Source organism: Dermacentor silvarum, chromosome 4 (assembly GCF_013339745.2).
Source record: "Dermacentor silvarum isolate Dsil-2018 chromosome 4, BIME_Dsil_1.4, whole genome shotgun sequence".
Classification (NCBI taxonomy): Eukaryota; Metazoa; Arthropoda; class Arachnida; order Ixodida; family Ixodidae; genus Dermacentor; species Dermacentor silvarum.
Genome location: NC_051157.2, coordinates 231,581,461 through 231,596,916, shown reverse-complemented (window position 1 = coordinate 231,596,916; position 15,456 = coordinate 231,581,461). Strand labels below are relative to the sequence as shown.

The window sequence follows — 15,456 nt, the reverse complement described above, 5'->3', positions numbered from 1 at the left end:
GGAAATTTGCAGGCGTAAATTGAAATCAGCTAGCACAAAACAGAGGTAAATGGAGATCGTTGGGGGAGGCCTTCGTCCAGCAGTGGACATAAATAATGGCTGATGATGTTGATGATGAGGATGATAAAAGAGCAGTGCCACGACGAGCAATTAATGGCTCAAGTGGTCTTGTTTAATTTGTGGTATGCTGGATGGGTATCTGTAATAATGCGTGATGAACTGACTGGCTTTGTTCTGAATCGCTTCTAACATGTTGATCAGATATTGTTTATATGGGGACCAAATTGAGGAGGCGAACTCCTCAATTTGGAACTCCTCAAGCAAGATAAGCCTGTTTATGTACACTGGAGGGAGAATTATACAGGTTACAGCGTAGATAACCTAATGACCTTGATTCATTAGCACAGATGGAAGTGATATGTGTGGACCAAGAAACAGTCGGGGTTAGGTTAGTGCTTCGGTACTTGTACTGCGTAGTAACAATGTTGTTACCAATTTCATATAGGCCGCTAGAGTTATGAAGCTTACAGCTAAAGATGATTAGTTTGCACTTGGAAACATTTAATGTCATTAACCAGGTCTTACACCACTCACCTGTACATTCAAGGTCCTGCTGAAGGGCGAGATGGTCACTATATTGTTGTAAATTGTACGGTAAATAATACTATCCTGTCACCTATTGGACCCTACTGGTACCAATAGAACCCAAATAAAACCCATAGAGTTCCAGTAAGTTACCACTAGAACCTATATTGAGGTGTAGTGGTAACAGCATCTGACAGGACATTTTCTTTCACTGTGGGTACTGAATAACCGCATAGTCTTCTAGTCTCCTCCCTGTGTTGTCATGTTGACTCACTTGTTCCTTTAGTACCTAGCTGAAAAGTAAGATTATTTACATGTAATAATTTGTCTAAATTACAGGTGCACTTAAATGCATCAAATAGGCTATTTGTGCCACAAACATGCGCTATGCATTGAACATGATCTGTGAAGCTTGTGAAGAATGCCTTTCGTCAAATGTGCTACTATCTTCCCTTTTATTGTTGTAGGTATCAAGAGCATTTGAGGAAAGCAGGCACGCGTTCTGCATCCTCGAGTGTACCACCCACTACATCATCATCTTCGAAACGTGCAGCGCAAAGTTCCAGCAAAGCAACATGAAAGCAGTGCTGAAACCCATGAGCAAGTGTTGTTTGTGCCAAATGTCAGTGCAACTGCATACGGAGAGCTGTTTTTACAGGAGCTATTGCTGGCAGATGAACTGTCAAAATTGGTGCATGTGTTTTGAATTTTTTGTATGGTGGTAGTAGGGTTACAGCTGCAGATTTTTGTTGCATGGAATTTTATTGCGTATATGAAATGTGTAAATCGAAGCATCAGGTATGCACGCTGCACCCAACATGTGCTCTGTTTGGCCTTTTGAGTGAGTTGATGCAGCTGAGTTGCTTAATTCCAATTTTATTTTGGCACAAAAAGCAAGCAGTGCACCTAAACATAGCGTGAAGCTACACGTACTGTGAAAAGCAACTTCTCTGCAAAATTTTAGTGCAAATTAGGCAGTTAGAAGAGTCATGTATACCTAATGCTCCTGTTTACTGTGGTCATGAACGGACCATATGTCCTTCATTTATATACATGGCAATGACATAATTAACGTGGGATGGCATTAGCTGTGATTAGCACCTGCAAGGGCTGCTTGGCCTTGTTCATAATCATGTGTGCCTGACACGTATTTAGCCATGGCAGAAATGTTTGCCTGACCGAACTGTATATAGCAAAAGTGATGATATATGGGGCAGTTTCATTGTTATGGCAGGAAAATAAGATGGCAATGGCTGTTGTGGTCTGAAGGCGAGAAATATGCATGAAGCTGAGGCTCTCCAAATTGCAGGTGATTGCCTTCATGTTGGCTATGAGGTAACATGATGAAAAGGAGTCTAGGTAATCCATCTACACATTCACATTGTTTGTATATAGTTCTTGATTGTAATGAGAGACACACCATACATCACACCTTTCTTGCTTTTCTACATTAACCAACCTGTTTCAGCATAACAACTTACACTATACACACACATATATATATATATATATATATATATATATATATATATATATATGTATCAATGTTAGCAAGAGCAGCTAGAACATATCAGTGGTAAACTTATGAGGCAACTTATGGTTTCACAGATGATTGTGCGTAATGGTGATAACTTGAGAGGAGCGAAATGGGAGAAACGAAGCACAGACAGTGCCTGTCCACAAGGCAGGCACTTTGGTTTGTCTTGTACAGTGTAAAATAGCCATAAATTATGGCAGCAAGGCGATGCCCTTTATATTTTTGAGAAGTCACCTTGTACACCATACGCGAGGTGCAGGAGATGAAATGTGCAGGCATAATGTAAAGCAAGGCCTATCTGCACACTTGCAACTTGTTAGCATAATGTATATATATATTCAAAAAGAGACTCTTGCACCATACATAGAATCTTTCGTGACCACAGTTGCTACTGTAAAGAGACTGCACAGCTAGCTCTCCTTTAGAACACACAAGAAAAAAAGAAGCCTCTGAAAACATGTACTTAAAGAGATTTATTTATCCACATGTAGAAGTGTTCGCTGTGTCAGGACGGTGTGAGGAGTCAAGAGTAATTCAGTGAAATGGAATAAACTACTGCTCCTGGCAGTGTCTACACTTGGGACCACATTGGCTTTGTGGCTGACTTACGGTGGAAGTTTGTAACAGATCAAATGTGTTGGCTTTATGCTGTCAAAAAATTAATGTGGGATTGTTATTTAGCAAATTCATTTCTCAGTGCAGGAACTGAGGTTTTCTGTAGTGCTCTTTTTATTTAAGTCGGCAGCCTAGCATGACATATCACTCACAGCATTGTCAGTCTTTTGCAAAACTTGAGAATTATCATCAGTGCCAAGTTTCTCATATCACTTCCTAACATTGCATCCACACATCAGGAATAGCCATAATGAGCATTTCAAATTTCTTTAAAGAATATGTTATGTGGAAAGGTTGATTTCACTTTCCTGAAGTTATCTTTTATTACTTAGGTGCTGGGATATCAATCTTGTGCATAGGCTGTGCTTTCTCTGCTTTTATTTTAAAAACGGAAGTCATAGTGATTTGCAGAGTCACTCATGACTTGCTTAACCGGTAGGCTTTGTCTGTATTGTTTATTATGTAAGAAACGTAATGTAGATGATTTCATACTGTTTCAACAATTTTTTATGAGATGGTGTCCTGCATCTTTTTCAGTAGAGATTTTCAATGTGAACAAAAATTAAAGCACACATATGACAAGAAAACCAGGCAAATCATGTTATTACCCAGTATGGCTATTCTTGTGCTGTTTTTGCAGCTTTAGTATGCATCCAAAAAAGTTGAGGTTAAATGCGGATGGTGCAGAGTGTTTATCTTCATCTCCATTCAATTTTTTTGACGTTTAGGTTCATAACAGTAAAATATACAGTTGTGTGGAACTGAATTTTCTACTAAGTACAGTTATCTATCAAAAAATGTATTTTCAGCTACTCATAGCTGGAACTATGCTGTCAAAACTACTATAATCCACAAAACACACCATTTCTTTGTCTAAGAGGTAGTATGTGAGCTACTGAAGCCAGTTGCCTGTTGAGTTGAATTTGAGTGAGTAGTGCTTCAGTCCTGTGTGATACAAAAAATGTCTTGATGTGTTTTTCTTGTAGCTACAACATTCCATGCAGAAGCAGTGCAATTCCCATGAGTATTTTAAATGAACATAATTTTACCTGTTCTCTTGGTGCATGTTGCAGAATGAATCATGTTCTATTTTGTGGTGTTTTGGCTGCTCACTTTCTTAAACTTATTATGTTTACATTAGATACCTACTCATTCCCACAAATTTGTTTCAAATGTGACAAAGCTCAACTACTACTTTTCACAGTAGTTTATTTGGTTTTCACTAAGTTGTAAACTTTAACTGCCTCACATATTTTAATGCACTGATTTGTAATTTTTGTAAAATCCATGAGATCCCAAATTGAAATTCTTGTTCGAGGAGTTCGGAGAGCTTATATTTCACTCTCAAATGCACCACATTTTATTCAAGTTCATTCAGAGGTTGTCTGATGAGAGCACTTATGCTTTTCACATGTATTGGAAGAAGGAAATCAACGTTACTTGTAAGATAAAGCTTCTTTTTAAGAAGTGCACTGCATAGAATTCACGCATGAGTGCACAATGCTTAGTGGCATGCTGCAGGCTTAGGTGGCAAGACATCCGAGCTTTTTTTGTTACTTCTACCAGTCCATGAGCTTTTGTGGACAGGCCTGCTTGCTTGTAAGTGGGAGAGGGGTCTAGAATACTAGCTACTGGATGCATATAGCAGGTAAAGGACTTGTGGTTCTACAATGCTCACATGTTCTACATATAGCAGTTTGCATTCATTGCATATGCATGAAGGATTATTAGGCTACCACCCCGTAAAGCACTTGTAATGTATGATATGTGGCTCCAAACTCTGGTATCTGTGAATAAGCAACAAATAGTCACAGCTAAATTTGTGCTCTGGCAAAATAATGCTGCACCTTCTTAGGCTCCTTGAAAAAGTTTTTATTTATTTACTCTTCTCGGGGAAGGGAAGAAAAAATAATATGGAAATGGCTTTTGGCAAATGCTAAATACTACCTTTGTAACTTCCCAGACAACAACGCAAAGGCATCCTCAGTAAGTCTCTGGGATGTCGGCATCAGGACATTCATATATCCTAAGGATGTCCTGTACTAATCCTAAAAGGCTCCTGATCAAGTCCATTTGTCTGTCCCTAGTAGATACTGAGGACATAGCAGGTACATAATTTGAGGACCATTTTAGGATGATGTCGGAACACGTTCCAATGCACTAATGTTTGACACTGTAATTAGAGGACAATTAATTATTTAAATTGGGTTAATAAATGCTTGATGTGGCTTGAATATGAGAACCCATATTGTAGTGCTCCGTTTTGATGTTTATATGCTTTCATGTGCTCTAAAAGCTCTGAAATCTTGCGCTTTTCTTTCTTGCCATCGTTAAAAAGCAGTTTGGTATCAATTGAACTACCTCAGGTGCAGCATCACCTATATCACAGCCTTTGAAATCTGCTTTTGCCACTTCAAGAAAACCGTCTGTGGTAGTTGTGCTTTGGATACCATGACCAATCATAATAATGTAATAATAATAATAAGAAGAAGAAGAAGAAGAAGAAGGAAAATGTTTAAAACGAAATAGAGTACAAATAAACATTTTTTTTTTTTTGCAGGTCTCCATTTGTATTTTGTCATGGTTGTATACCAAATTTCGTTTGGGCAAGCATGAAGCTCCCAAATAAACATCTGGAAGCAACGTCCTGAGAATATCCTGCTGAGGGTATTGCTCGGATATATGTCAAGTTAGGTTCGCAATAAGTCCAACAGTAGATATATGTCTAAAATTCATCGTGGGCGTTACTGTGGACGTCCTCAGTACGTCCCATAAAAAGCTAGGACGTTCGGATCTTTCCGGGACATCCACAGGATGGTTTGTGTTGTCTTGGTTGGTTTCAGAGGGAGGAAAGAAGTTGCAGCAATGAATTTAGCAATCTAAAAGCTGGCTCATGTTCATTTTTCATGGAACCCTAGGAAGAGGATGTAGTTTCAGTTTTTCAGGCTAAGCATGTATGCTCGATAACACATACTTATTTAATGGCAAACTTTTCTTTATTAGTCAGAAGATCATATGCTATTTATGGCAGAAGTGTGCAACACTGGGCTAGTTGGTTTGGCATGATCTATAAAAAGGTTAAAACAGCGCAAGAATGACGACACACAGAAGAAGAAACACACACCACAGGCGCTGACTAACGACCGAAGTTTATTGTGGCGCATTGCTATAAAAGGAAAAAGGGGGGGGGGGGGGGGGAAACGACCGACACGTGACCAGCAAGCTGTTGGCGCATGGTAAACAGGCAGGGTGAAAGACCAATCAAACTAAAGAGCATGCTCAGAAAGATGGAATATGGCAGCACACTTTGAAACAATGAAAAAACACAGAATGAACAACCAAGAGCGCTGTCTTGTTTGTACATTCTGTGTTTCATTGTTGTCTTGAAGTGCTCTGCCATATTCCGTTCTCACTAGCCCACCAGTACAGTGTCTTATGCTCTGAAACATGTGCGCTGATTTGTTATGCACTTTCAAGGTAGCTAATCTCTTTTTCACTGAGTGCAAAGGCCTGAGCTATCAGGCAGCCGTATGCACCTTTATAATGCCTGGCACTTTTCAAAGTCCAGAATGCATGCACTGCAATTGTTAGTCAGCACCTGTAGCGTGTGTTTCTTGTTCTGTGTACTGCTGTTCTTGCGCTGTTTTCACTTTTTTATATATCATGCTATTTATGGTCTTGCATGTTGAGTTGGTTTCTGAAAACCTGCTCTGGAAGCTGAACTTGACAGTCTCATTTTTAAAAGCAAGGAAAAGCAACATCCTGGTAGCAGCTGTTGAATTGAAGAGCAACACTAAATCAGCTAAGATATTCTTTCAACATATTATTGTCATTCATCTGGTGGAGGCCCCTTTTTGTAATTTGCACGGGAACCCCACTGCTGGCATGTCGGCATGAAATCACAGATTGTAGCTGCTTTGACACAAGAAAAACTTGGAATGGCTGGGTCGACTCTCTAGTTACCTTATAAATGCAACGTAGTCTTTATTTTACTGGTAAACAGCCAACTACACCCGAGTAGAACCTATCAAAATTAATGATGTTGCAACAAGCTGGTGTGGCAACTTGTGCAGGAACAAGCTGGTGTTCCACTGGTCTTTCATTCTTGCATTGTTTCTGGCTTACCAAGCCCCCTCTCACAATAAAGTGGCTGCTATGATATTGCACAAGCATAGTTGTCTAATACAGTTTGACTTATTATTTTTCTGTGATGTCTTTTCAAAGGCAAAAATAAGGCATACACAACATTATTGGATTTCTCCCACCCTAAATATTTTGTTTCTGGCATGTTTGCTGTGGTGGAACTAGAATACTGTTTAGCAACACCAATCTTAAAAGGTGAGATTGAGCAGCCAATATTTTAGTGTGATCAACAAGGGATGTTGCTAAAGCCAATATTTCAACAAGGGTGTTGAAACGTTGGCTCTAGCCTGAGACCCACCGTTGATTGTATGTGTTTCGTTCGGATCTCAAGCTTTTAGAGCAGCGAAAAGTATGTTAGAGGCTGTGTTAATAATTACACTTCATATCAGCAAGCCCACACACCACATTATTTCTTGTTTCCATGTGGTAGTTCTGGCAGGATAACGCTTGAAGCTCTTTGATTCATTTATCGCACCCGCATGTATGGATTTCATCGTTGTTTTATAAAATGTTCAATGCTGTTATATGATGAATGTGGCACTTGACTGTTTGTTTTGTTGTGCTGATGTTGGCAAGTATTGTTGTTGCATATCTTTAAAGCTTATGTTGATGGCTATTACTACTGCACGATAAAGACTATTGCATTCCCAATTTTTTTGGTTTTAAGTTTCGATACTGGCATAGGTGAATGTATCTCCCCCTGCATTAGTCAAAATTTTTGTGCACCCATTCTTTCCAATATAAAATGGTTATCGAATGTTGGAGTATGGAAACTGAGAAAGCTCGGAATTACTCCAGCTGCACATCTTTTCTATTCTTTTTTCAAAGTATGCAAGCCTTTGAGCAGCCAGGTGCAAGTTTCATTTACTGCTTTATCACTGTGATTTCACATCATGGTGACCGTCAGATCAGCACTAATATTTTAAAAGTGGCTGTGAATGGGTGAAAACATTTTAAAGAGCCCCTCACCAAGGCCCCATTTCAAACTTTAGTTATACACTGGAAGTTCTAAAACCCTGTCTAGGGTCCGGATCGCTCCACCAAAACAATATTTCATATCGGTTTGTTATTGGAGGAGATAGAGGAAACTGAATGCCCTGTTACCATACCTCTAGGAGGTGAGCGTCACTGTCAACAGAGACACTCTCTGCCTCAAGTAGAATCCGCAAGCAACACTCCGTTCCCGCCTTCTCCGATGGTGGAGCCGAGGGACCGCGTCAGTTTCACGTGGCAAGCCCCGCCTCTTATTTTTTTTCTTCTCTTCCTTTTTTTTGCTGCATGGTGCATTTACGGTGGCAGCATTGTTTCTTCCACATTGGACGATTGACCAAAGTAACCTGTCATGGTGAAAGATGTTGCTAGCACCGCATTTTACATCACGGCATTTGTACATGTCACCTCGACTCTCTAGCTGGGAGCTTTCTCGAGAAGGAGGACGTGCAGCGTTTTGTTTTAAATGTCTGCAGTTCTTGTGACACACAGCGCTATAATACTTTGCAGACCCGATCGTCGGTGTGTGAAGTGTGCGCTGCACTTGTCTGTTTAAAATGGCCAAACCTGATAAGGAGCCCTTTAAAGGCAGCTGATATGAAGAGCAAGTATGAGTATTTGTTAAGAAAAATGCAGACTACATTGTAGATATGCCTTTGGTGCTGGCTTTGTGAATCAAGGTATTGTTTTCCACATGAATGTTGCTGTGCGATATATTACATTTCTCAACATGTCACAAGTGCTATAAGATATGGCATACATCCGTTACAACGATGGAGCTGAGCTATGCATTGAGTGCCATGTGTGCACATACTGCAGTTCTGGATTTGTTCTCAAGGAAAGTATGCAATCTATGCTGCAATTAATGAACATGATCCTTACAAGGTTTGTCCAATGGTGTGCAGTTTCATTCAATCTTTACACAACTATGGTATGTATACATTGATATCTCTACTGTTTTTTGACATAATCCCAAGTAACTGCAACACATTTTCTGACTGGTGTATAAGCTTCTGTACTCATGCAATGTGAACCTTTTTAGATGGTCCCGGAACCATAAAACAATGGCACAATTTGTTTCACTATCCACTTTCTTGAAACTAATGTCTTCCAGACCATGGACCGGCAAGAGAAAAACCATTTACAGAAAATAGGCTGGGTGCAACAGTTGCACATTTTCTGGTGCTTGTCACAGCTGTTCATTAGAAAACTTGGGGAATATTGTTGCTGATCGCCTTTTCTTTATATTGATAATTCCCTAATTTCCTTCTAGTGCACTTTGATGTGGGGCATAAAAGATTTGTTGTATTTAAAAGGTAAACACATATCTATTGTTGGTATTGTATTTACCCTATATGTGAGATAAGGATTGGTTGTTGTTCTTGTCATTTATGTCAGACCCAAAGTAGTAAATGGGACCAAACTATAGACCTTACAGAGAATCTTGTCATTGTGAGCATCTTGAACAGTGCACATTTTCTTTTTTCTGTTTTCCATAGGCTCTGAATAGATGACCCTTTCCATATAATAAGTAGTCCTGTTGGTGTACAAAGCTTCTTGTGCTTCTTGCATTTCCACGGGCTTGGCAAAATTTTGTGGGCACATCATTGTGGGCACTAAAAATTGGAGATGTGTTTAATAGTTCTTGGCCTTGTGTGCTTTAGTCATTAGGAAATACATACATTGCACAATGCATTGCGAACATAGTGTCAAAACATATGCATCCGGTACAGGAGCAAACCCAAGGTAGCCTCCAAGGACGCGGGGCTCATCAAAGCATACACAGACTGGGAGGGGGGGGGGGGGGGCTGGAGGAGGGCACCACTGCATGCTCAATACTGTCAGCTGGTATGTTTCCTCAGGAAGGGTGGGGGCGTGGAGTTGAGCCCGCAGGGTCCAGCCCCCTGTGGATCCGCTAGTGATTGGTTCGTAACCTAGTGAGGGTATACCATTTAACAATTCTTACTGTATTGTTGCCTGTAAAGTCAAGTCCATATCACTGATGATAATCACATCACCAGAAAATTTTGCTGAAGGAAAACAATAATGGGACTGCAGCCTTACTTTCAGCAGTGCTATCATGAATCGTAGTTCGATTGAATGTTAGTCATTCATAGGCATGAAAGGTGCACATGTTTGTGCACCTTCTGTTGTGACATTTTAATCTCACATATGCCCACTTTGCTCTTCACATGAGCAACTGTGTTTCTGGCAGAAAATGCCTGAGAAAATAAGATTTTTTTTCTTTTTATTGATGTGCATAATATCATTTCTGCCCTGTGTAGGGTCAAGAGGTGTGGAGGTTGGCAGCTTGTGTGGCTGTCACCCAATGGTTGTCATGAAAGCACCTGCATAAGCTTTGCAAAATGTGTTACTGTTCTTTGTTTCGTTTTGTAATCCAAGTACTCTTCCACAGTGCAATGCAATTTTCTGCCTGTTGCATCTTTAAAATCTGTGGTGACTCACCTGGTGGGTTGATACATCAAGGGAGTTGGCAATAAAGATGTTTTTGCTGCGACCTAAGATGAATGTATGTGGAGTTATGCTAATACTCTTCTTCAATATTGGTTTTGTAGGGCCAGAAGTGTAATAAGTAAATTTTTGCAAAGGGGAGCACTAAAGCGTCACCAAAAGGTGGCTATAGAGAAGTTTACAGGTAAGACACTCACTTGAAACAGATGTTTATTGAAAAATCGTTTCACCACGAGCATTATTACTTGCATACCATCGTGAAATATAAAAAAGACTTGGAAAGGGGCAAGATAAAAGGTGATAGCAGCGAATGCAAAAACGTTGTTCCAGCTGCATAGGTGCATTCGGATATAGGTGCAGACTATTTTTCATTTAAATGAAATGTTTATATTGTCTTGAGCCTTCAGAAGTACTCTTGGGTTTTAATAAACCGTAGAGCAGCTGGCTCCTGGAAAACGTATGCGTCCGTTGGGGCTGGCTGTTGTTGTTGACCTGAGTGGTTGTGGCAACAACTCTCGAGCAGGGAAGAAGCGCGCGGTCTTCTTTGTTCTTTTAGGCTCGACCCACTCTTGCCCTTGATCGCGGTGTAAGAATACATAGTTTTCACGTGACGTCACATTCGTCGTCTGAACTGACCGTTCGCCATTGCTGGATACCTCGCTTGTATGCCGCTCTATGTTCGCCGTTCGTTTGCAGTGCAGTGCGATGGCAAAAGTTAGAAGCCCCGAATTTCGGCCTTTGTACATGGACAGGTTTGTCCGGCCAATCCGGGCTCGCCATAAAGGAAAAGTCAAAATGTGCGACGCGCAGTTTGTACTAGTCCTCGTACAAACTGCGCGCCAGTGCAGATATGCGACTTTGGCGCTGGCAGCCACGACGCACGCGAATATAATTATAATTACCTGGCGCTTACTGCAACCTGCAAGAAATGAAGGCATGCAAATAATCACTGTAGGTTTTTTTGGGTGAGAAACAACAGTGAAGCGGGTTTTGTCATGATCCTTAGAAAAATCAATGAAAGCAAGTTCATTTGTGTGCAGCAGTAAAAAAATTCTTGCTCCGTTGCTCCGAATCCACAGATAGCCCTGCATGTCACACAAGTTCAACCATGCGGGCACAATGTTTGTGTGTGTGTGTGTGTGTGTGCGCGCGTGAAACACAACACGGGTAGTGGCGGTGCCATTTTTGTGCGCTATTATATATCAAAATGAATATCTCGTTTCATGAAGCACAAGCACCCCACAAATGTAAGCATTCGCGACATTCCGTACTTAACATGTGCTTGGGCATGCCTGCAGATGCTCGACTTGAAGCAGTTGATCTTATTTTTTTTTTTTTTTTGAAGAACAGAAAATGCGCATTGCTTTTGATTTGGCGTCAGCGGCAACGCAAGGGACGAAGAAAACCAGACAACAAACACGAAGCTTATGCCATGTAGGTCATCTCGCTTTTTTTTTTTAGTCTATTGTGCTACCTCCAACACTGAATTCATTACTCAAATCTTAAAAGGAGCCATTTCGGCTGTGCAAATGATTCTGATTTATTTTATTTATTTTATTTATACAATACTGCAGACCTTGCACAGGTCCAAGCAGGGTGTGTACATAAGCATTTGAATAAACACAAGAAAAATATCCTGGTTTCCGGGCTAGCCGACGAGCATTTACTTTTGTCCGACAGCACTATGCGTTCGAGCTGTCCTGTTGTCACTTTTGGTAAAAATTACAGACACACACACACACACACACACACATATATATATATATATATATATATATATATATATATATTGTCACGTAGTAGTGACGATGAATCAAACAGTCGTAAAACTGTGAATAACGAAACTGATTCTTTATTGGGCGAACCTGTGCCCACAAAAGCAAGTTACACTCGAAGCACAACGAGAGCGGCGAACACAGTCGGCGATCGTCGAAAATCTCATCAGCGGCGAAACACGTCGGTCATCATACATGAGCCATCGAAGGTTCCAGATTATTCCCTGGTGCCCGCGTATCTTCCAGAAAGTTCTAGACCATTCGCGTCGGTCATACTATCAGATTACGTAAGCGTTGGTGACAACGGACAGAAGCATCGATAATGTTCGAGAAACTTCGGAAACATGCAGGCGCGTCCTGTGCCTAGCGATAACGTTTAACATTTGTTAGTCGGTGAAAAGCGGTCACCGGTGAAAGATAAACATCTACGCGTACATGTCAATACCATCCCCTTAAAAAAAAAAACATCGTCCCGATGCTACAACCACAAAAGCAAAAACAAAACCACGCGTATTAGAGACCAAAACAAAACAACAATAACAAAGTAATAAAGTACCTAGGTTCGTCAGCAGGCGTAGAAAGGCTTAAGACGCACCACGTGGATGACTTCAGGTCGTGCGCGGCGCCGCTGTCATTGCGAAATGCCGTCTGGCACGACCTCATAGTCCAGTGCGCCAATACGTCGGATGATCTTATAGTGTCCGAAATAGCGATGTAACAGTTTCTCGCTAAGTCCTCGTCGGCGTATCGGAGGCCAGACCCAAACACGGTCGCCGGGCTGCAGGTACTCGACGTAGCGTCGTCGAAGATTGTAGTGTCGGCTGTCGGTCCTCTGCTAGCTCTTAATGTGCAGGTGGGTGAGCTGTCGACCTTCTTCGGCACGCCATGTCTATTTTTCGTTGGATTACGCTGCTCGGACCTGGTTTGAGAGAGACCACCCTGGTGATTTGAGACCTATTTCGTGAGAACGTCGTGAGGACCTTCACGAGTGTCGTACGAAGGGAAAGGGCTGAAGTTCTCCTAGAACTCCTAGAAACTAAAGAACGTTCAATTGCCGAACGAGAGCATCGCGATCTTCACGGAGGAGATGACTCGCCTCTTCCGCCATGCGGACCCCGACATGCCTGAAGAAAAGAAAGTTCGGTTCTTGGTGCGGGGTGTCAAAGAGCAACTATTCTCCGGATTGATGCGCAACCAGCCCAAGACTCTCGCAGAATTTGTTTCGGAGGCCACAACAATCGAGAAGACGTATGAAATGCGCGGCAAGCAATACAACCGCCGTGCCCTGACCAACTACGCCGAAGTTCAAGTGCTAGGCGCCGATGACCTGCGAGAGACGATCAAAGCGGTCGCCGATGTAAGATAAACGTGTACAGGTGTCAATATATATATATATATAACCAAAAAAACGTACAGGACGGGCTGTCCACACGTCCTTGTCGGTAAAGGCGTTCGACAGTTAAACGATAGACAGCTTTCAAGTAGAGTGTACTAGAATATGGTTACAGTGTACTAGAAGGGGGCAGTGGGCTTACTCAGCCGCTCCTCTGACGCAGTCAGCGTCGCATCCAAGAGGTGGCGCCACTGGCAACTTCAATGGAAGCTTTGCTTGCAGGAGCTTTGATTTTCCTTGCGTTTCTGACGGTTTCAGTTCGAAGCAGTTAACACTCTTATTTGTTTTTAATTTTGACATACTTGAGAGTCTTTACATATCTTTAGCAAGCGCTATATTTGTTTAGGCCACATGATATTTGCCATAATAGTACCTTATGGAAAAGGAAGACGGCAACTCTTGGGCAATTTGCTGCCTATTTTTGCAAAGAGGTCGTCGCTGACGGATTTTGCTTATGTGGAAGGGGCCTTCGAATTTTCCGAATTATCGGGCAATCGTATGCAAGAAAATTTTGAATGTGACCAAATATACGGTTTCATGCCGTGTCGACCTAATGTAAAATTTTGTCAGACAGAAAACAGTGTGCACATACTACCCAGCTAGGCTAAAAAAAAAAAAAAACATCAGGCATGCTAACCAGGTTTGTGCTTTGCTTAGCCACAATGAATTTGTAATATGGCTTCAATATTTCATTGTTCCACTTTAGTTGTTCCATGCTTCACAGTGGCCTTCTGCGTTTATTATTAACCATCATTACGCTGGCACACATTTCTTAAATCAAATCAGGTTGATTTTTTCCATAAATAAATGAAGGGAGGCCTGAACAAAAAGTGAAAACTAGTTCACTTGACAATTAGGCTCAGGCCTATGCTTATGTACAGCTATATAAGGGTAAGCAAAATGAAGATAACAGGGCTGTTGCTGACACAAAGCTTTTATTTGTAAGTACAGGAAGCCAATGTTTCATGCACTTGAACTCATAGCAATGGTTCAACTTCAGCTGCTTGGCCCTCTGCCGCTTTCCTGCCTTGTCACAGTTAATTCCTTTAACATAAAAATGCAGATGTGTGACAATGTAAAAACTAATTATTTTAGCTGTGAGGCTAAGAGCGTGCACATTGCAGCCAACTTTGAGGGGAAGCTTACTCGACAACTGCCAGCATGTCCATAACGCTGTCAGAGTGTGGCTCACTCTGACAGAAGCATTCTGTGAAAAGATCCTCTAGCTTTTTCACGAAGCCGTACAGCTGACTGGAGAGATAAAGGAGGCCTCCTCGGTCACAGAATTTTGTTAGCCGGGCAAGTTGAAAACTTTCGCCTGGTGGCGTCATAGTAAGCAGCTTTATGCATTCTTGGCATTTTGTGCTGGAATTGACAATACACTCCCGCGCAACATAGCCCGCAATGTGGTAAGTGAGCCTCGAGTCGCTTCTGGCCACGTGCTGGTTATGGTCGTTTGAAACCCGCACGCCCGTGCAATGCTGGGGTACCACGTTTTGTGTGGCCTCTGTGGCAGTAGCGCTAGCAGCAGTTTGACTGCACTCATTTCGGTCACATGATGCGTCGAGATAGTCAACTTCCAGTAAGGAGGCCAGTGTACCTTCCTCGCAGTTTCCTTCGCTAACTGACCTAACTAGACCATAAAAAAAAGACAATTCACAGTGATCAGGGACTGCGGTGGACATGAGCACAAAACGTGGCTCGAAATGGAGCTCGCATACTGCGCTCGTGTCGTCCAGGGTAGAGTGACCTAGAATATGGGAGAGTGTCCAAAGCGCCGGCTCCGGCGAGGGCCTTTTTCTGTGAACTGCCGCGCCGCGCCGCTGCTGCTCCGGACCCGTGGGCTTTTCGCGCTCGCGAAGCTCGCGGGAAGCGAGGGTCGTCTGCTACGCGCTGTAGTTTTTTGCGTTCATTTTCCACGCAAAGCACTTAAACTCTATTTAACT

The 15,456-nt window shown here is 41.9% G+C and overlaps 1 protein-coding gene across 4 annotated transcripts in view; it reads left to right on the top strand.

Moving 5' to 3' along the window:
* Window positions 1-10,388, top strand: part of LOC119449313 (protein O-mannosyl-transferase Tmtc3) — a 731,059-nt gene extending 720,671 nt beyond the window's left edge. For all 4 annotated transcript variants that reach the window (XM_049666410.1, XM_049666409.1, XM_049666407.1 and 1 more), the window contains one exon: window positions 1,053-10,388. In XM_049666410.1, coding sequence (XP_049522367.1) covers window positions 1,053-1,164 — 112 coding nt within the window. In that variant the 3' untranslated portion in view covers window positions 1,165-10,388. The remainder of the gene's footprint in view (window positions 1-1,052) is intronic.
* The last annotated feature ends 5,068 nt before the right edge of the window (window positions 10,389-15,456 follow it).